The sequence below is a fragment of the Rhineura floridana genome, chromosome 16 (genome assembly GCF_030035675.1).
Source record: "Rhineura floridana isolate rRhiFlo1 chromosome 16, rRhiFlo1.hap2, whole genome shotgun sequence".
Classification (NCBI taxonomy): domain Eukaryota; kingdom Metazoa; phylum Chordata; class Lepidosauria; order Squamata; family Rhineuridae; genus Rhineura; species Rhineura floridana.
The window spans coordinates 22,959,977-22,982,893 of record NC_084495.1 but is presented as its reverse complement, the minus strand read 5'-3'; the positions used below and the strand labels follow the sequence as shown (position 1 = coordinate 22,982,893).

The window sequence follows — 22,917 nt, the reverse complement described above, 5'->3', positions numbered from 1 at the left end:
AGACGAAATCATAAAACATTCAAAGACAAAAAACAAAATCAAAAATAGTTAAACAAAAAGAAAAAAAGAAAAAAAAAACAAAAATAAAAAATAAAGAGTAAAATATTGACTTCCCATTTGTCAAAGATCAAATCAGTTATAAGTCTATAATATATAACAATCCTGTCTCTTAAGTCATATTATAAAATCACTTTCCTCCAGTAGTTATCTTACTTAATCATCAAATCTCATAAACATTACTTTATTCTTTCCACAAAAAGTCAAAGAGAGGTTTCAATTCTTTAAGAAATATATCTATCAATTTTTTTTCCCAGATAAGCATATCGATTAATCCATCTCATTACTAATTATGATAATCTTATTGTCATAACCATAGTCAAAATAAACATTTCAATTAATCCATCACATCAGAATCTGTTAGGTTCAATAATTTCAGTAGCCATTGTTCTATTATCCCTATTAGTTCCATTTTCCATCTTCCATCTTCAGTAGTCTTGTTAAGTCCAGTAATTTCAGTATCCAATCTTCCATTATCAGTATTCCATAATAATCTTGCTGTCAAAGCCATAGTCATATAGTAAGAGTCTGATGGGAATTACCTCTATCCCAAATATTTTCTTGCCATCCATTCTGAATAGGTTGCTGAAATACTGCTGTAAAATCATATCTCTGTTCTTTTTTTCAAAATACACTGGGTCATCTCTTGAAAGTTTTTCCATTGTCACATGGCTGCAGTTAATTCCATAGATTTTCTCAATATTGGGCTCCATCACATCATTCCAGTCCAGAAGATTATCCATGCCATTGATAACTTTATCTCTAGAATCTTCATTAATTTCTTCAGAGATAACATTGAGTTCCAAACAATAGATTTTATTTCTAAAGTCCATAGACTCCAAATCTTGTTCCTGTTCCACGTTTGTTCCAATCTCCGGGATCTCCTCTCTCACAGGGACCCCTGTTCCAGTCTCCAGGGTCTCCTCTCTCACAGGGACCCCTGTTCCAGTCTCCAGGGTCTCCTCTCTCACAAGGACCCCTATGTCTTTAATCTCCTGTGTCTCCAAACAATAGATTTTGTTTCTAAAGTCCATAGACTCCAAATCTTTTTCCTGTTCCACGTTTGTTCCAATCTCCAGGGTCACCTCTCTCACAGGGACCCCTATATCTTTAATCTCCTGCTTCATTTTACTCAATTCAATTTTCAGCTCCTTACAACCCTGTCGCAGGTTTTGTTTCGTTATCTCAATCTCATCCATTATTTTCTGAAACATAGTTATTTCCAGATTCTCAGCCACTTTCTTAATTGCCATTTTAAAAGAAAAATATAGGAAAACCACTTCTTATTTCAGCAACAATTGGGTTAATACTCCAAACTTGGTGACATCACAGTATAAACAGAGCAGACAGCCTTATCTCTCCATGCTTAAGTAAACAAAATGCAGTTCCCAGGATCGAAACAATTAATGGCGGTCGTCAGGAAACAGATTCGTCAAAATAAAATAGACCAAAAAGAGAGTAGTCTCAGACAATATAATATTCTTCAAAATAAAAATCTGGAATAGAAATCCCTCTTCTGTGTATATCTTTAGAATGCAAATCCAGGACAGCTTTTTGCAACAAAAACAGAGATAAGCTATTAATTAGTGAGTAGCAGAGAGAAGTTATGGCTCCCCAGTGAGATGTCAAAAACCGATCAATCTGGCAAATCTCTTTTAAACAGCAACAATTTAAGTCAAGTAAAAGAAAAATATAGAAAGAAGGGTGCTTGCCTGTTAGTGCGTTCTCTCTTAGAAGATAAGATGAACGTTCGCTTTATCAGATAGAGCTTGTTGTTGAAAATCCGTCCCACCTTCGTCGGCTGGACCTCGTCCCATAAATTAATGAGATCTGGTCGTCCCAACAAAAATAGGCTTTGAGGTTAATCTCTTCGTTTCTCCCTACCCGGGAGAAGTTTAATCAGTCAAAAAAAAAAAAATCTGACTGATATATCTGAATAAGCTTCTTTTGAGGCAGGAGCCCGTCTCAAAAGCAGGCACAGGCTAAGTCACCCTTCCCGGAAGTCCGGGAAGCTTGCTTTCATGACCTGTTTGTGGGCTTCCTAGAAGAACCTGTCTGGCCACTGTGGGAAATGAGTTACTGGAACCTTGCTTTGACCCAGCAGAGGTCATTATGCTTTTCATGAAATGTGATAGGCAAATAAAAATATGTCCAAATTGTTTTTCACATCAAATTATTTTGCTGGGTCTGAGTAATAGATTAATGATTATAAAGGCCTATAATCCAGTCTATTGTTGTTACTACATTTTCTGAAATAGTTCTGTGTATGAAAAGGATTTTGAAATGTGAATAAAGCTTCCGTGGAATGTAAAAAAAAGGTATGGTGGAAATCATAGCTCATAACTATTTCATCTGCATTCCTCACAGGCATTGTATTGTTTAGAATCTAAGTGCCTTTTTAAAAAAATGGTTCCCCCCCAATAAATAAATAAATATGTCAGTTGTTTCATACATGGTAGCATATCAGATTATGCTTGGATTTAGCATGCTATTTTCCCTATGAGTCCGGCCATCACAGCGGGTGTTAGCTCCACCTATCGTGCGAAGGCAAGAATGTCTTTGAAGTCAAGACTAGGGGCGTCAGGCCCCTCCCACTCTCCAGTTCATTCTTGCCTTCGTATGAACAAGATTGAGATACTATAGCGTAGCATTTAGCTAAGTTGTTTTTGTATTTGTTTATTTGTTTTGACTGGGTGCGAACCCAGCGTCGCTTGTGTGTCTTCCCAGTCCTTCTTTCCCTACTTTCACTTACCTCTGTTGCTTGTTAGAGGGTTTTTCCCTCAAAGACCGCGGCTGCGGTTCTCCCTGATTTGGCTTTAACATTTTATTTTCGTTCTCTCTCCTGCTTGTCTGGCGACCCCCACAGAGACCGCGGCTGCGGTGTTCTGTGTTTCTTGGCCGTTTTGAGCTTCGGGAGATCGCAGCCTTTTCTCTCCCGTAGCGGTTCTGCTTTTTTCAAGTCGCGCTCTGTGGAGCCCTTGAAGAGACCGCGGCTGCCGTTTTCTCCGAGGCGGGAGCCTGCGGCTGCGGCTCCCTCCAACCTTTTTTAATCTACCAGGGTTCTGCCTCCCTGGAGCCTGGCGATCCGGCTTTCTCTCCGCTCCTCTATTTCGCCGCGGAGAGCCCTGTTCCCGCCGGCGACAGCGGCTTGCCTCCTGCTGCCTCAGCCCTCACAGGCTTTTCTTGGCACGTTAGTTTTGCTGCGGCTAGCCCTGCTCCCCGCGCCGGCAGCGGCTTGCCTCCTGCTGCCTTATCCCTCACAGGCTTCTATCTGCACTTTCTTTTTGGGGTTTTTTTGGAGCCGCTAGTGCAGTTATCGGCCCCGCGGCTCCCCCTGCTAGTCTGTGCTGGGCAGCCCTTCCCCCCACTTCGTCCCCAGACGGCCGCCATTGCTCCTTCTCTCTCCGCCTTTTTTGATCGTTTTTTCCCGCCCTTTTTTCCGGGCGCCATTTTTTAAATTCAAAATTCCCGCCTTTTTTGTTACCCTTTATTAACCATCGGATACCTTCCCTGCAGGCTATCTATCCGTATGTGTGTTGTATACGTGCTGCAAACAGACTTACACAGGGCTCACTTGCACACGAATTTACTGTGGTGCTGCAAACAGACTTACACGGGGCTGATTTGCACACAAATTTACTGTGGCTGTAATCCTAGTGGCTGGATTATATTATCAAGGCTGGAGCTCCAATCCTAGTGGCTGGATTGTATTATCAAGGCTGAAGCTTTAATCCTAGTGGCTGGATTGTATTATCAAGGCTGGAGCTTTAATCCTAGTGGCTGGATTGTATTATCAAGGCTGGAGCTTTAATCTTAGTGGCTGACTTGTACTAAATCTGATTTATATTGGTATATCCTGCCCCCTCTGGGGCCGTGTACCACGCCTGAAACCCAGCCTACAGCACTAATCTGAGTGTGCTAAGTCTAAATACAGCCTATAACATATTAACGCTAATACCTTAGTGCATCCTGCCCCCTCTGTGGCAGTGCACTCCGCCATCTGCCAGTGTATTCTACCCCCTCCGTGGTTGTACGCTGAGCCAGTTCGGGTCTTTACATTCTGCCCCCTCCGTGGCAGTGTACTGTACCCAAGTTAATATAAGATGGCAGAACAGCCAGGCATGCCGCAATCAACCCATATGGTGCCAGATCAGCCAGGCATGCCACAAACAGCCAAGCCACAACATTCTAACACGACTAAGACCAGACACGCCAAAGCCCTGGCTAAGACAAAACACCTTTCCAGCCATAGCAAACCAAAGCGCCCACGTTACGTCTCTGTGCCAACCACCACCACAGCGCCTCAGGCACACATAAGCGATATTCTCCATTCCCCTGCTGCTTCCTCTGACGAGGAAGAATTTGTTGGCTTTCCCGCTCAGTATTCGACTAACGAACCTTCCTCCGATTTACCGCCCCAAACATCTGTTCCAATAGCTCCTCAGGCACATACATCTGCCATATCCGGGCTGCAGCTGTCTCCTGATTTCCTCTCCCAACTTCAAGCCATGCTGGCATTTTTTACCCAAATGCAGTCACTACCACAAGTTCCTGCCATACCTCAACTCAACATGGAACATCGTGCGTGTCATGAAACTCACCCTTCCTGTTCACCTAACCCCTTTGATTTAGCCAGAGGCAGATGTATTGACGAAGCCTCATATGCGGAGGAGTCAGTCTTCAATGACCACGTTGAAGGAGATGACTGGAGCGACTATTCAGATCATGAGGAGGATACATCATATCGCTTGTTTAATGCCTCAGACTATCAGCCCCTGGCACGCAGGGTAGTTAATACTCTTGGTCTCCAGACAGCGCCTTCAACTTCGTCCGCCCCAGCTATCAAAGGGGCCAAGGTCCTCAAATCCCCTGCACCTACTGAACACTACATCCCGGTGCCGGACCCAATTGCCAAATTAGCCTCTGAAGAATGGGCCCATCCACTCAAAGCTCGACGCTTCAAGAACCTGGCTGACAGACTTTACGCCCTAGCCCCAGACTTTGCCACCAAGTTAGATGTCCCTGGCATAGATGAACCAATCGCTCGCCTCGTTTCACGATCTCTTTTGCCCAGGGAAGGGGAATCCCACCTAAAAGACACTACTGAGCGACGAATAGATTTCGCCCTCCGCAAGAATCACGAGCCCACTGCCCTAGCCATGCGTGCCTCCGCTTCAGCCTCCATCTTCTCCAGAGCATCTATGATGTGGCTGGATGACCTTCTAGAGGATGCTAACCCTGATCCTGTCGCCCTCAGAAGAGCACTATTGAAATTGCGTAAGACAGCAGCTTTTGTGGCCGATGCTACTTTGGATGCCACTCAATTAGGGGCACGAGCCATGACGGCGCAAATAGTCGCTCGTCGCAACCTCTGGCTTCGCCACTGGCAAGCTGATTCAGCGGCCAGATTGAATCTGTCCAGGGCTCCTTACTCCGGATCTCTACTCTTCGGCGAGGAAGCTCTAAAGGCAGTGCTGGTTGATCCAAAAGACGCCCACAAACCGGTTCTGGCCACAGTCAAGAACAGCGACCACAGGCCCTTCAGGCGATTTCCTTCCTTCCGTTCTAACCAGCCCTTTCGAGGAACGCGGCCAGGAGGACGAGGCCGCGACTTCAGATCCTATGATCCCAACGCATTCAGGGGCTCCTGGAACCGACGCTTCCAGGGCAGAGGTCAGTACCAAGGGCACAGGGGCAACTCTTCGTCCTCATATAAGGGAGGCCCTCGCCTACGCAAGTAGTCTTAACGCCCTCCCCATAGGTGGCAGATTACTTAATTTTGGAGTTCGATGGCTGCGCCTTACTACGGTCTCCTGGATCAGGGACCTTTTCAGTTATGGCTATGCCATAGAGTTCTGGGCAACCCCATCAGACAGATTCCATCCGTCCCCTTGCCCAAGGGCACCAGCCAGGCACAACATCATGCAGACAGCTGTCCACCACCTCTTGGACATAGCGGCAATAGAGCCAGTTCCCACAACTGAGAGGTCGGAAGGGGTGTACTCCCTCCTATTTGCTGTGCCTAAACGAGATTTATCATGGAGGGCGGTATTGGACCTCAAGTTTGTCAACCGTTTTGTAACATATCGCAGGTTCAAAATGGAATCACTCCATTCCATTACGGAGAGTCTGCATGAAGGAGACTTCCTGGCTTCTATTGACCTTAAGGAAGCGTATCTCCATGTGCCCATTTGTATAGCTCACAGGAAGTTTCTTCGGTTTGCTTTTGGCCACCAGCACTTTCGATATAGAGCGATGCCATTCAGCCTCTCCTCTGCTCCAAGAGTGTTTACCAAGGTGCTACTCATCCTAGTGGCTTACCTCCGGACCCAAGGGGTTCATATCTACCTATATCTGGATGATCTGTTAATACGGGCCAAGTCTGAGGAGCTGGCTCATCATCACTTAATGATCACCCTCAATGTTTTGCAGGCCTACAGCTGGCTTGTCAACTTCGACAAAAGCCATCTCCAACCAACCCAACGCCTACTACATCTAGGGGCAATGTTGGACACCCTGCAGGCAATGGTCTTCTTGGCTCCAGATCGCATCACTGCCATCACAAACATCGCAAGGTCCCTGATGCAACAAACATCCGCAGACGTCATGCTTCTTGCCAGAACGCTCGGGATGTTCATTTCTACCATCCACATTGTGCCATGGGCTCGAGCACACACTCAACACCTTCAATGGACTCTGTTGTCGTTTCAACAGGACATTGCCAGCACCAACCATCGCAAAGTTCGTTTGAGCCCCGCACTGCGCCTCTCCTTCCGCTGGTGGACCAAGGTTCAACACCTCTCCAAGGGCACGTCGTTCAGAGAACCCCGCAGAACCATTGTAACCACAGATGCCAGCCTCATCGGTTGGAGAGCCCACTGCAACTCCCAGTACGTTCAGGGGGTTTGGTCCACCGCGGAGCAAACTCAAAGCATCAACTGGCTGGAGCTAAAGGCTGTCCACTTAGCTCTACGTCATTTTCAGTCTCTGTTCCCTTTGGACCATGTGCTCATTCGAACAGACAACACGTGTGTAAAATCACATTTGAACAGACAAGGGGGCACCAGGTCTCGTCCCCTGCAGGACTTAGCCTCCCTCATTTTTGTCTGGGCAGAACAACATCTACAATCCCTGAAAGCAGAACATCTCAGAGGGATTTGGAATGTGACAGCAGACTGGCTCAGCAGACAACAGGTATTTCCGGGAGAATGGAAACTTCATCCAGCCATTTTCCATCGTCTCCAATGTCGGTTCGGCGCCCTCTCAGTCGACCTGTTTGCTTCCAGTCGCAATTGCCAGCTTCCCAGGTACTTTGCCCGATACCTGGACTCAACAGCAGAAGCAGTGGATGCTCTGACAACACAGTGGCCAGACGGTCTATTGTACGCCTTTCCTCCCATACCATTGTTAGCCAAAACCTTGAGGAAGGCGCGAACCGAGAGGGCACAGCTGGTTCTGATAGCACCATTTTGGCCACGCCGACCGTGGTTTTCAGATCTTCTGGTAATGTCAATGATGGATCCTTGGACACTTCCAGTCAGGCCAGACCTTCTATCCCAGGGTCCAGTACTGCATCAGGACCCTACTTGGCTCAATCTAACAGCGTGGCGTTTGAACGGGGACATTTGAGGTCAGCTGGACTGTCTGACGCAGTGATTGATATTATTTTGGCCTCGAGAAGACCATCTACCACTCGTATTTATCAACATACCTGGGTGGCTTTCTCCAAGTGGTGTCAGTCCCACCACCATGATCCATCCCAAGCCACTGTGCATCAGGTGCTGCAATTTCTTCATAGCGGCTTTATGATGGGACTTCGACCCAACACTCTACGTCGACATGCGTCCACTCTGTCGTCCATTCTCTCAGTGTCCTTTCCTGGAGATCATATTTCCTCACATCCGTTCATCAAACGCTTTTTGAGGGGAGTCGCCCTACGCTCTCCCCATGTTGTCCATCGGTTCCCTTCAGTTCTGCAGGGTTTGCAACGCCCTCCGTTTGAACCCATCAGGTCTGTGCCCCTACGTATGCTGTCCTTCAAGGTCTTGTTTCTGATCGCAATCACATCTGCCAGACGCGTTTCGGAGTTAGGCGCATTGTCTTCTGCTCGACACCTCTGCGTCTTCCATAAGGACTCTGTTGTACTGAAGACTGATCCTTCCTTCCATCCCAAGGTCGATTCAGTTTTTCATTGCAACCAGGACATTGTTTTACCTTCCTTTTGCCCGAATCCTACCCATCCGCTCGAGAAGGCTTGGCATTCGTTGGATGTTCGGAGGGGTCTCAAGACATACCTGTCTAGGACCCAAGAGATTCGAAGAACGGAGTCTCTGTTTGTATCCTTTCATCCAAGGTCTATGGGGCATAAAGTATCTAATTCTACCTTATCTCGTTGGTTAAGGGCATGCATTACTTTAGCATATGAGTCCCTGAAGCTGTCAGTTCCAGCTAGTATAACGGCTCATTCTACCAGGTCAGCTGCCACTTCGGCTGCTTTTGCCACTAATGCTCCTGTTGCCGATATTTGTAGGGCTGCAGTCTGGTCTACCCCACACTCGTTTATAAGGCATTATAAAATTGATCGTTATGCCTCTGCTGACGCTTCTTTCGGCAGATGAGTGTTACAACAGGTTCTTAATAAGGATTAACACGTGGTGGTCCCTCCCTGTATGGGCTGCTGTGGTACATCCCGCTGTGATGGCCGGACTCATAGGGAAAATGGACCATTGGTCTCACCGGAAGGGTGATTTTCCTATGAGTACGGACATCACGACCCTCCCAGTTGGAGGATGACTATATATTTTGTAATGTGTTATATATTACTGTTACGCTATTATATTTAAATTTAAGAGTTAAGTCAAGACTTCTAGTTCTGTTATACCGCTATGTTGCAGTCATGTTACTATACATGGTACTATTGTGTTATTTTCCTGCTGCCAGGCCGGTTGGCCTTGTTCTTGTATCTTTAGATATTTCTCCTTAGACTCGCTGCAAATGAACTGGAGAGTGGGAGGGGCCTGACGCCCCTAGTCTTGACTTCAAAGACATTCTTGCCTTCGCACGATAGGTGGAGCTAACACCCGCTGTGATGTCCGTACTCATAGGAAAATCACCCTTCAGGTGAGACCAATGGTCCATTTACAATGCTAAAGTATGTCTAAGTTTCTATAGTATTGACAATTGTTTTTAAGGATGTACTTTAAACTGTTGTAACCTGCCCTGAGACCTTAGGGTGAAAAACAGATAAATAACAACAATAACAATATTCCTTACATAAAGTGAGAGGTGAAATCTTAGATTGAAATGAGTATTCTTTGTTTAATTCATATTATTCCAATGACAGTTTAAATGTAATAACACAAAATCTCAAGCCATTTCCATTTGGTAATATATTCTGAAATTGTAGTGTTTCATTTCAGCTATTTTCCTGGGATCCTTCCGCATGTCGTATGAGGAAATAAAATCTATTATTTTAGAAGTAGATGAAGAAAAACTGAGTGAACCACTGATTCAGGTATGTTAACGTGATATCTTTTAAAATCAAAATTTCACTCTTCAGAACGAAGACCTATTTGCCACAGGAGATACTTAGTGTGGTATGGAGTAAATGATATCACATATCCCTGGGGTTGCCAATATAGTGGCTTGAACTATAATTCCCGTCATTCCTCGCTACTGGCGATGTTGGCTGAGACTAGTGAGAGTCCAACTAGTATTCCCACAGTGGTATCTGTATGGATAATAATAAATAGAAGAAAATAGGTATAGCCTTCATCAAACTCATTTTGACAGGAGGGGACACCACATTGGCTACCCCAACATACCCACTATAGGGAAACTGATTTGAAACTGGGCTGTATGTAAACTAAATGTCTTAAATTAACACTATCATTGACCTAGATATGTTCTCTTGAGCTACTTTGTTTTCATTTGTTCATCTCAATTATTAATTCACATTGTTTGTTTGATATAGATCAGAGGCATAGAATCTGTAGCCCTCCAGATGTTGTTGGATTCCAACTCTCAGTAGTTTCAGCCAGCATAGGCAATAATCAGACATGATTGGGAGTTTGACTCCAGCAACATTGAAGGGCATAGGTTCCCCACCTTTGATCTAGAGCTTGCTGTACTGCTTATAATAGTTATAGAATATCATTCAATATTTTTTGGTAGAAAGGTCTAAAGCTTCACTACAAATATGGCACTGAATTTTTGTTGGGTAGAGAGAAAGCAACAGATGATTTTGTGTCTATGGATGTGCTTAAGGACCCCATATTTGAAATGGCAGTACACTGACACCTATTTAGGAGATAAAAACTTCCAGAGTAAAGTGTTCTTGTTTTCATGCTTACGTTTCCAACAATCTCTTTTAAAGCATAAAACACTGAAATGCTTTAGCAATTTGAGAAACATAAACTAGCAGTCATAAATAAGATAATAAAATAAATGTTTTTATAGTACCTAGTATCATAATTCTTGGGAAGGTGATGCCTACTGTGTGTGTACATGAGTGTGACCCTTGCCCTTTCTGGCTTATAAAAGCTGTCTGAGGAGGACTAGCCAACTGAATAAGTGAATGGTAAATTCCTTCTAGGATGAGGATGAGGCTGTCAATAATGACTAGCCATAACTGCTATGGACTTTCTCCAGTGTCAGAGTCAGTATCCCTCTGAATACCAGTTGCTGGGAATCACAAATGGGAAGAGTGCTATTATGCTCATGTCCTGCTTGCAGGCTTCCCAGTCTTGTTGGCTGCTGTGAGGACAAGATGCTGAATTAGATGGGCTTTTGGCTTGATCCAGGAGGGGTCTTTTTATGTTCTTATAAAGGATCTTGTGGGATACACCATTTTATGGTGGTTCTGGTCCTTCTGGAGGGACATTTCCAAGGTGCTGGGGCTTCCTGTTCAATGTCTTGGCTGCTGGTTCATGGTGTTTCATGGGCTTCCACCCTCCCTCTTCTGCTATTCAACATCTACATGAAACTGTACATGAAGCATATATGACACCCATCTCAAGGAGTTCTGATTTGATACTTGGTGTCAATAGCGGACTAGATGATGATGAAGAAGTCATACCTTTATCAAGGTAGGACAAAGGTATTCCGAGTCAGTAGGGAAGCAGATTGAGGGCTAGAGTTGGAATAGATTTGGAATAGATTTGACTTGCATTGCAAATCTAGACTTGTAAATTATAGGTCTTCCTGGACCAAACTTTGGTGGTGGTGGCCACTAATGTCTTCATACAGCTGAGGCCATGGTAATATATGCCTTAGTTACATCTTATCTGAGTTACCAAAATGTGCTTTACATGGGCTTGCCTTGGAGTGTTTGGAAATTTCTGTCGGTTCAGAATTTTGCAGCAGACTGTTGACAACAGCATGTTACAGGGAACACATTACTGCAATGTTATGGCAGTTTCACTGGCTGCTGATTCATTTCTAGACCAAATTCAAAGTGTTGGTTATAAATATCTAAGTAGCTTAAGACTGGGTAACTGGAAAGACTGCCTTTTCCCCAGGTGTACCTGCTTATCTCTTGAAGTCTTCCAGAGAGATCCTTCTCCCATTCTTGTAAATTCTGGTGTTCTTGGTTGGAATTCAAGAGGAGCCCTTTTCAGTGGCTTCATCCCATAACTCAGGTGTGGGGAACCTTTGGCCCTGCAGGTGTTGCTGAACTACAACTCCCATCAGCCCCAGTACTCATGACCAATGTCCAGGGATGACGAGAGTTGTGGTTCAACTACGTCTGGAGGGCCAAAGAATTCCCATACCTACCACATTTGCAGCTCCCTATCTAGGAAAACTCACTTTATGTATTTTTTTTTATTTTATTCTGCATGTCTGTTATTGAAAGCTATCATGGGTATAAAGCTGGAAGAATTTGATCCAAAAAGGTGACTTAGAAATATTTAAATAAAAAAAGCTTGCTCTCAATATTAGGAGAAAATTCAGTTTCATTTAAATGGCAAACTTTTTCTTCTGGCGAGTTTCTTGCTCTGTGCATATTAAATATAATAAAAATGAGCTTTATAAGGAACTGTATAATAAATTGTAATGAACAATCTGGATATTTTGCAGTGTAAAGTCAAAACAGAAGTTTAAAGCATGTATGTGCTTTACACACTCCAGAAATATTTAGCTAAAAATATCTGAAGTGAATTAACATAGCCTTTAGACTTGCTTTATTTTATCAGGAATTAACATAGTCTAATTTAGGGCAAAATCCTGTGCAAACCTCTGCAGTTCTATGCATGCTTACCAAAAAATTGTTCCCACTGTAGTAAGTGAAGCCTAGTTGTTCTTACTGAGTGGGAAACTTGCTTATAGACCAAGCCTCCTCAGTTTGGAGATGATGGGTTTCAGTCAAATAAGTAGCTTGTTGACATAAAACTGGGCTAGAATCCTTGATATCTAGTTTCTGCAATGGGGCCATAGAACAAAATGTTCTGGAATATGCGCATTACCTGAAGATGTGGCTGAGGAGTTAACCTTACACCCTTCCCCCCCCAAAAAAGCATAAAACATAGGAGTCTCTGCTCGACTAACTTCATGTGCAGTGTTATACAAAAGTTTTTGAACACTGAAAAGTGCAATAAGTCTGCATGCAAGGCACACCTCAGTCTATCAATTCATATATATAACACAGAGAGAGAGAGAGAGAGAGAGAGAGAGAGAGAGAGAGAGAGATTGCACACTATATCTGGTATACCAGCAAATATAAAGAGTCATAGGTATACGAATTTGGAGCATATTGTTAATAATTTTGTGAAATATATGCTTGAATTTGATAAGTATCCATTCTGTGTACATTATGATGGGGTTAGTAATGGAATGTGTGACCAAGGCTTGAGTGACTTAATGAGATGTTTTGAGACAAGAAAGAAAGGTTATGTTTTTGTATGCAAGAAAGGGCACTATGCTTCAGTATCTTCACTTAACTAACCTTTAAGTGTGCAATTAACATTTAAAGAAAATAAAGTTAGTGGAATACTGTTGAATAATTGCAGAAATATGGAAAGTATCTAAATGTCTCAGTTCTGTTTAACAGACAGTTTTTTAACATCACAGTGCTGACATGCCATAAAATTAGAGCCATGAGGCATGAAAGATTGAATCCATTGTGTGCTTCAGTGCTGTCACAAACACTTTCTTTTGACTTTCCTGTCTAAAACTGGATCAGTAAGGTGCCACTTGAAATGTGAGTTTATGCAAAATATTGTACTGTACTCTCTGTTATGCTATGAATGTGTTGAGCTAATAATGGGTGCATGTATGGAGTGTATTCAAAATAGACCTGGGGACAACTGTCATACCTTCATCATAATGAAGGGTGCTTGTTAATCCAAGAGTTCTAGCCTTTGTTTGCCCTCTGTAGAATTTTAGAAACTAGTCTGTAATCTAATGCCATTTCCATCTGGCCATTTCCGTAGGAAACAGAGTGAAACTTTCTGAAACTATTTTGCAACATAACACATAAATGAACCTCACTTACTTCCAATCAGTGTCAGAAGTTCTTTAAGTATATGGATCCCATAACTGATTCCCGTAACTGAACAGAGGTGAAAAAACTGAAGCTGGGTTGTGTTTGGTGAAATATTAGGTAATGATGGTTAGCTGTGATATGGCGATTACTCTCCTCCCCTTGCAATTTGAGATGAAGGAGTCTCTTGTTCCAGTAAGTGGTAGTGCCACACTTTAGCAGGTGATGGCAAATTGAATTATTGTCACCCAACAAAGTATTTAGTATAACTCAAAAATACATCTTGAAGTACAGTTAGATACTTCTATTTCATGGGGTCAATGCCAATTTTTACAATAATATTTTAATACGTACCCCAAAATGAGCAAAACTATTTATTTTCTTTTAAAAATGTTTTTAAATGGCAACCCATGTGAAAAACAACTCTGTCAGCATCCCTTCCCAAAATCACTGATTGGAATGCATTAAGGCAGTGATTCCTAAACTTTTTTTCCCTCAGGGATCACTTGAAAACCTCTGAGAGTCTTGGCAGACCACTTAATTATTATTTTCCTGATTAAGCTATTGTAATGTGCTGTGCTGAATGCTGTATGGTTTCTAATTGTATTTTTATTACGTTACAATTTACTATTTGCCACAGAATTCAAATTATAAGTGTTCTTTACAGACACTCCGTGGACCATCTGAATTTAGCTTATGGACCACCTGAATGAAGCTTCTGGACCACTGGTGGTCCGCGGATCACAGTTGGGGAATTCCTGCACTAGGGAAATAATTCATTGTGATGAAAAACTTGATCTGTTCATCCAAAGAAATGTTTCCCCACTTGTTCATACTCTCCCTCCTCCCCTCTTGTGTCTTTCCGCAGTCAGCCTGGCTTAATTTCTCAGAAAAGGAAGAGGGAGTTGGGAGTTGGGAGCTTTAATTTTTTGAATAAACAAAGGCAACAGAACTACTTGGAAGGTGGGGGACTCCTTGATCCGCCTCAACAGGCCTTGATTAACAGCAGGAACATGAGTGTCTGCTCTGAATCACCCTGATTTGCCTTGTTGCTTTGAGATGTGCACAGAGCCAATATGCACCCCTAATAAATGCAAATGAGTCACAGACCTTTCTCTCAGGATTGCAAACTCAAGGAAAAGAAACAAAGGGGGACTCTTTTAATCTTTGTATGACAAGGAAAGAGGACTGGTGGGATAAGGCAGAGGTGGGAGGCATTTACATCCAGTTGGAACCAAGGTGATATTCTATTTTCCATATGAGGCCGGCCATCACTGCGGGTTAGCTCCACCTATCGTGCGAAGGCAAGAATGTTTTTGAAGTCAAGACTAGGGGCGTCAAGCCCCTCCCACTCTCCAGTTCATTCTTGCCTTCGTATGAACAAGTCTGATATTCTATAGTGTAGCTTTAGCTAAGTTTCTGTGTTTTTTGTTGCTGTATTTGTCTGACAGGGTGTGGAGGTATTGTTACTTGTGTGTTTACTGAGTGTTTCCCTTCCCTCTGTCTTGTATCTAACGTTGTTTTTCATTCCTGGGGAATTCCCTTGGGGGGGTTCTCCCTCGCCCGGGCCGTTGATTTCCCAGCCTTTCGCCCAACGGCCGTCAGAGAGACCGCGGCTGTGTTCTCTCTATTCCCAGCGGGAGCTTGCGGCTGCAGCTCCCGGCGTTACTCCCTCCAGTACCTGGCCGTTTGAGTCGTTCCCGTCCCGGGTTCTGCCGCGGCTCCTCGCCTCACGGCAGTACCTTTTTTGGAGTATCTCCTTGAGAGCCTGCGGCTGCGGCTCTTTCTCTTTTTTGCGGCTTTTGTCTTCTTGAGCCTTGCTTTAGCATTTTCACGCCGCAACGGTCCCTGCAGACGGCGGCTGCGGCTGCTTCCCGCTCTGCTTTAGCGACTGCGGCTTTTTTGTTCTCTTTCCTAGCCATTCCCTCTTTGTGTTCTGCGCCGCGACTTCGCTTATCGGCCCCGCGGCTGCAGCACAAGCTGCTCTACCTCAGTCCGCCATTGCCCCTTCGCCATTGTCCGCCATTTTTTATTGTATTTTCCTGCGCCTGCCCCGGGCGCCATTTTGTTTGTCCTCTTTCCCTCTCATGTACTAATAAATAGAGGGCTGCCAGGGTTACCTGTAAATGTGGGGCAGTTAGGAACCTGTAAACATACAAGGGTTCTTTTACCACGTGGCCACTGCTGCTGCTCCTTGCTACTATTTGATCTCTACAGCCTCTGTGGCTGTATCTCAAGGCGGTGACTGTGATCTACGCTGTCTGCAATCTGCTTCTGTGGCTGTCTAGGCTGTGACTGTGCTCTAAACTGCTTGACCTATACACTGCTGCGGCTGTGTGCTGAGACTATTGATATTGTACACAATTGAACTGTACATTCTGCCCCACCTGTGGCCGTGTGCTGAGACTGTGATAATCTGCACAAGTTGAACTGTACATTCTGCCCCCTCTGTGGCCGTGTACCTGACTGCCTACGCTATACCTCCTGCCTCACCTGTGACTGTTGAACTGTACATTCTGCCCCCTCTGTGGCCGTGTACCTGACTGCCTACACTATACCTTCTGCCTCACCTGTGACCGTGTGCTGAGACTGTGATACGCTGCACCTGTTGAACCATACATTCTGCCCCCTCTGTGGCCGTGTACTTGACTGCCAGCACAGTACATTCTGCCCCCTCTGTGGCCGTGTACTTAGCCATCTCCCAGTACATTCTACCCCCTCTGTGGTCATGTGCTGTGCCTGTTCGGGTCTCTACATCCTGCCCCCGCTGTGGCCGTGTACTGCACCCATAGTGAATATAAGATGGCGGAACAACCAGACATGTCTCAGACAGCCAAGCCGCAACCATCTAAGGCAGCTAAGACTAAACATGTCAAAGCACTGGCTAAGACTAAACATCTCTCCAGCCACAGCAAACCAAGCGTCCACGCTATGCTTCTGTTCCGAACCCCACCACGGCAGTCCAGACGCAGCTAACGGATATATTTCATTCCCCCGCTGCCTCTTCTGACGAGGAGGAATTTGCTGGCTTTCCTACTCAGCCAACACTTAGCCAGCCTCCTCCCGTGTTGCCGCCCAGGGCTTATCCTCCGACTCAGCCCACTGAGCCACCTACTCAGGCACAACCATCTGCTTCAACTGGGCTGCAGCTGTCTCCTGATTTTCTTTCACAACTTCAGGGCATGCTGTCATTTTTCACTCAAATGCAGTCACCACCACAAGTTCCCACCATACCTCACTGCACTATGGACCAACATGTATGCCATGAGGCATCTCCTTCCTGCTCCCCAAATCCTTTTGACGTAGCTAGAGGCAGATGTATTGATGACGCTTCGTATGGGGAGGAGTCAACCTTTGCTGATCATGCTGAAGGAGACGAATGGAGTGACTATTCGGAACATGAGGAGGATACATCGTATCGCTTGTTTAATACCTCAGATTATCAACCTCTAGCTCGCAGGGTAGTTAACACCCTTGGTCTCCAAGCTGCGCCCCCACCAACTACCGCTCCAGCTATTAAAGCAGCCAGAGTTCTCAAATCCCCTGCACCAACTGAGCATTACATCCTGGTGCCGGATCCCATTGCCAAACTGGCCACCGAGGAATGGTCTCATCCATTCCAAACTCGCCGCTTCAAGAACCTGGCCGACAAACTCTACTCCCTAGCTCCTGACTTTACCACCAAGCTGGCCGTTCCCGGCATAGACTAGCCGATCGCTAGCCTAGTTTCGCGATCTCTTTTGCCTAGGGAAGGAGAATCCCAACTAAAGGATGCTACTGAGCGCAGATTGGACTTCACCCTCCGCAAAAATCATGAGGCCACTGCTTTCTCCATGCGAGCCTCCGCATCAGCTTCCATCTTCTCCAGGGCAGCAATGATGTGGCTGGATGATATGCTAGAGGACCCTACCCCTGATCCTGTTTCTCTCAGAAGATCATTGATTAAGTTGCACAAGACAGCGGCGTTTGTGGCTGATGCCACCTTAGATGCCACTCAACTAGGGGCACGAGCCATGACAGCTCAGATAGTCGCTCGACGGACCCTCTGGCTTCACCACTGGCAAGCTGACTCTACAGCCAGAGTGAATCTTTCTAGAGCTCCTTACTCTGGATCTTTGCTCTTTGGCGAGGAAGCTCTAAAGGCAGTGCTGGTTGATCCCAAAAACTCTCACAAACTGGTTTTGGCCACTGTCTAGAACATCGATCATAGGCCTTTCAGGCGATTTCCCCCCTTCCGCACTAACCAGCCCTTTCGAGGAACGCGGCCAGGAGGACGAGGCCGCAACTTCCGATCCTATGACTCCAATTCCTTCAGGGGAACCTGGAACCGATGTTTCCAGGGCAGAGGTCAGTATCAAGGGCTCAGAGGCACTTCATCGTCCTCATATAGGGGAGGGTCTCACCAGCGCAAACAGTATTAACGCACTTCCGGTTGGTGGCAGACTACTTATGTTTGGAGACCAGTGGCTGCGTCTGACTAAGGTCGCCTGGATCAGGGACCTTTTTAGTTCTGGCTATGCAATAGAGTTTTGGGCAACTCCACCAGACAAATTCCATCCATCCCCTTGCCACAGGGCGCTGGCCAGGCACAGCATCATGCAGACAGCTATACATCACCTCTTGGACATAGCAGCGACAGAGCCAGTCCCTACAACAGAGAGGTCGGAAGGGGTGTACTCCCTCCTATTTGCTGTGCCCAAACGAGATTTGTCATGGAGGGCGGTACTGGACCTCAAGTTCGTCAACCGTTTTGTAACATACTGCAGATTCAAAATGGAATCCCTCCACTCCATTACTGAAAGCCTGCAAGAAGGAGACTTCCTGGTCTCTATCGACCTAAAGGAAGCGTATCTCCATGTGCCCATTTGCATAGCCCACAGAAAGTTCCTTCGGTTTGCCTTTGGCCCCCAGCATTTTCAATATAGAGCGATGCCGTTCGGACTCTCCTCTGCTCCGCGAGTATTTACAAAAGTGCTTCTCACCTTAGTGGCTTATCTCCGGATTCAAGGGGTCCATCTCTACCCATATCTGGATGATATTTTAATACGGGCAAGCTCTGAGGAGCTGGCTCATCGTCATTTAACGTTCACCCTCAATGTTTCGCAGGCCTACGGCTGGCTTGTCAACTTCGACAAAAGCCATCTTCAACCGACCCAATGCCTACTACATCTAGGGGCAATGTTGGACACCCTGCAGGCGATGGTGTTTCTGTCTCCAGATCGCATAACTGCCATCATAAACATCGCGAGGTCTTTGATGCAACAAACAACCGCACACGTCATGCTTCTAGCCAGGACGCTCGGAATGTTTATCTCTACTATCCATATTGTGCCATGGGCTCGAGTCCACTCTCGCCACCTTCAGTGGGCTTTGTTGCCTTTTCAACAGGACATTGCCAACTCCAATCATCACACAGTTCCTCTGAGCCCCACACTGCGCCTTTCATTCCGCTGGTGGACGAGGGTCCAACATCTTTCCAGAGGCACTCCATTCAGAGAACCTCGCAGGACTGTTGTCACCACGGATGCCAGTCTCATCAGCTGGGGAGCACACTGCAACTCCCAATACGTTCAGGGAGTCTGGTCCACAGCAGAGCAGACTCAGAACATCATTTGTCTGGAGCTCAAGACGGTCCACCTAGCTCTACTTCATTTTCAGTCTCTGTTCCCTTTGGACCATGTCCTCATTTGAACGGACAACACGTGTGTAAAATCACATTTGAATAGACAGGGGGGCACCAGGTTCCGTCCTCTGCAGGACCTAGCTTCCCTCATCTTCGTCTGGGCAGAACAACATCTACAATCCCTGAAAGCAGAGCATCTCAGAGGGATTTGGAATGTAACAGTGGACTGGCTCAGCAGACAACAGATCATTCTGGGAGAATGGAAACTTCATCCGACCATATTCCAGCGTCTCCAGCGTCGGTTCAGCGTCTTCTCGATCGACCTGTTTGCTTCCAGTTGCAATTACCAGCTTCCCAGGTACTTTGCCAGATACCTGGACACAACAGCGGAAACAGTGGATGCTCTGTCAATACCGTGGCCAGACGGTCTTTTGTACGCCTTCCCTCCCATACCGCTGTTAGCCAAATCCTTGCGGAATTCACGGAGCGAGAGGGCACAGTTGGTTCTGATAGCATCATATTGGCCACGTCGGCCGTGGTTCTCGGATCTTCTTGCAATGTCGGTGATGGATCCCTGGACACTTCCAGTCAGGCCAGATCTTCTATTTCAGGGTCCAGTATGGCATCAGGACCCCACTTGGCTCAAGCTAACAGCGTGGCATTTGAACGGGGACATTTGAGGTCGGCTGGCCTGTCTGACGCTGTTATTGATATTATCTTAGCCTCGAGACGACCATCTACCACCCGTATTAATCAACATACTTGGGTGGCTTTCTCCAAGTGGTGCCAGTCTCACCACTGCGATCCATCCCAGGCCACTATGCATCAGGTGCTGCAATATCTCCATAGCGGCTTTATGATGGGACTCAGACCCAACACTCTACGTCGACATGCGTCCACTCTGTCGTCCATTCTCTCAGTGTCCTCCACTGGTGCCCCTATTTCCTCACATCCGTTCATTAAACGCTTCCTCAGAGGCACTGCTTTACGTTCACCGGCCGTAGTTCACCGTTTTCCCTCATGGAGTCTGTCCAAGGTCCTACAAGCTTTACAACGCCCTCCGTTTGAACCCCTCAGGACTGTGCCTTTACATCTACTGTCCTTCAAGGTCTTGTTCCTGGTCGCCATCACTTCTACCAGACGAGTTTCGGAACTGGGCTCATTGTCTTCTGCCCGCCATCTCTGTGTCTTTCACAAGGACTCTGCTGTGCTGAAAACTGATCCTTCCTTCCATCCTAAGGTCAATTCAGTTTTCCATTGCAATCAGGACATTGTACTCTCTTCATTTTGCCCGAACCCTGCTCATCCTCTAGAGAAGGTTTGGCATTCGTTGGATGTTCGGAGGGCTCTCAAGACCTACCTGTCTAGGACCGAAGAGATTCGACGAAAGGAGTCTCTGTTTGTATCCTTTCATCCAAGGTCTGTGGGGCGTAAAGTAGCCAATTCTACCTTATCTCGCTGGTTAAGGGCATGTATTACCTTAGCATATGAGTCCCTTAAACTCCCAGTTCCACCTAGGATAACAGCTCATTCAACTAGGTCAGCGGCCACTACGGCTGCCTTTGCTACCAACGCTCCTGTTGCTGATATTTGCAGAGCTGCTGTTTGGTCTACTCTACACTCGTTTATCAGGCATTATAAAATAGATCGTTATGCCTCTGCCGATGCCTCTTTCGGCAGACGAGTGTTGCAACAGGTTCTTAATGATGATTAGTATGTGGGTGGTCCCTCCCTCTTATGGGCTGCTTTGGTACATCCCACAGTGATGGCCGGCCTCATATGGAAAATGGACCATTGGTCTCACCTGAAAGGTGATTTTCATATGAGGACGGCCATCACGACCCTCCCAGTTGGAGGATGTATAGATATTTTATTAAGATGTTATATATTACTGTTACGCTATTGCATTTAAAGTTACTAGTGAAGTCAAGACTACTAGTTCTGTTATATCGCTATGTTAGAGTCATGTTATTATGCATGCTATTTTCCTGCTGGCAGGCCTGTTGGCCCTGTTCTTGTGTTTTTAGATTTTTCTCTATAGACTCGCTGCAAATGAACTGGAGAGTGGGAGGGGCTTGACGCCCCTAGTCTTGGCTTCAAAAACATTCTTGCCTTCGCACAATAGGTGGAGCTAACCCACAGTAATGGCCATCCTCATATGAAAATCACCTTTCAGGTGAGACCAATGGTCCATTTTAGGTGCTCTTGCTCAAATTAATGCAGTTAATTGCCCAGCAGCTCTGGTCAAAGTGCTCCTTCCCTCACTACCAAAGAGAAAGGTAAACGTGAAAATGACTCGGAACTTGTCTATTATAAAACAATATAGCCCTACACTATTTTTAAATGTCTCAATTTTGTGTTTTATGAGGCAAACCTGTTTTCAGTGTGTTCATTGTAACATTCCAAGTGGAACATGCAGCTGCACATACACAATGAACATGCCCTGAAGAGCATGTCTGGTTGCAACTCTGTGCCTATTCCATATTGACAGATGTTCTCTGTTTCCTTGTATCACACTGTTTGCCACATGAGCGTGTTCAAAAATGCAATTGCTGTGTATAGAGGTTACCAAAGTATGGGGAGAAACTCAAGATACATGTTAGTATTTTGGATGCTATTTTTTAAAATAATTTTTTTATGTGGTATTCACTGACTTTCCCCTCCAATCCTGTTGTGGAAAAGCATTCTTTTCCATAGGAGGTATGCCATCAAGCGGGTAATGACTCCACCTATTGTCCGAAGGCAAGAATGTTTCTGAAGTGAAGACTAGGGACGTCAGGCCCCTCCCACTCCCCAGTTCATTCTTGCCTTCGTCCGTGCAAGATCTATAGCTAGTGACTAGATAAGTTTTTTGGTTTTGTGTGACAGAGGGTGGACTTCTTGTGTGTCTATTTTACCTTTTTCCCTTCCCTCTGTCCTGTCTTTTCCCGCTGTTTGTGTGTCTGCTGGGGAGCTCCCCGGGAACGTTCTCCTTGCCTGGGTGTGTTTTCTTCCCAGGACAAAGCCTAACAACGTTTTAGAGAGACCGCGGCTGCGGTCTCTCTCCCTCAGCGGCGGACGCGGCAACTGCGGCTGCAGTTTCCTCCCCCGGTCCACCGCTTCTTTTTCGTGCCCTGACGATCGGGAGCCTGCAGCTGCGGCTTCCTTTTGTCTTCGGATTTTTTACGGGGCGGCGCTTCAATCTCCTGCCATTCTTTTCATGCCATGCCACCAGTGGTGTTAAAACTGAAGACACTATAGCTTATGTCTAAACCCTAAAGGGATTTATGCAGGTTTGGGAATGCCATCTTGTATTCTGTGTTTTGTAAATGACTCATGGTTATTTTAAGCAAAATTTTCCTTTTTCTTGGAGGAAATATAGGTCCATATCTAAGCAAAAGCAAAAAAAAAGTGGTAATACACACCATTTAATTAATACCTTGGCCCTGGTTGTGCATGCCTCTTTACCCAAGGCTCAGCAGAAGCATGCCTGTGCTGTAAAAAGGCTGCTGGCTGCAAAGGCTGATGTAAAAAACAATTTATTAAGCTTTTCTAACAATTTTAGGCAGAGGCTTATATATCTATGGATCAGATAGTTATTGCATTTAGCCAAATTCTTTTTTTATGCAGAACACAATTGCAACATTCATGTGAAAACAATCCTTTAAAATTATGATACATTTTCTACTTTAGGAATCTGGGAAAAAAGATTTGATTTTAGAACCATTGTAAATTTAGCTATTCTAGTATGGTAGAGTAAGATTTTATATGTATTTTC

The 22,917-nt window shown here is 45.5% G+C and overlaps 1 protein-coding gene across 6 annotated transcripts in view; it reads left to right on the top strand.

Annotated features, from left to right (window-relative positions):
- DIAPH2 (diaphanous related formin 2) overlaps positions 1–22,917 on the top strand; it is a 455,139-nt gene that overhangs the window by 151,950 nt on the left and 280,272 nt on the right. For all 6 annotated transcript variants that reach the window (XM_061598178.1, XM_061598177.1, XM_061598175.1 and 3 more), the window contains one exon: positions 9,477–9,571. In XM_061598178.1, coding sequence (XP_061454162.1) covers positions 9,477–9,571 — 95 coding nt within the window. The remainder of the gene's footprint in view (positions 1–9,476; positions 9,572–22,917) is intronic.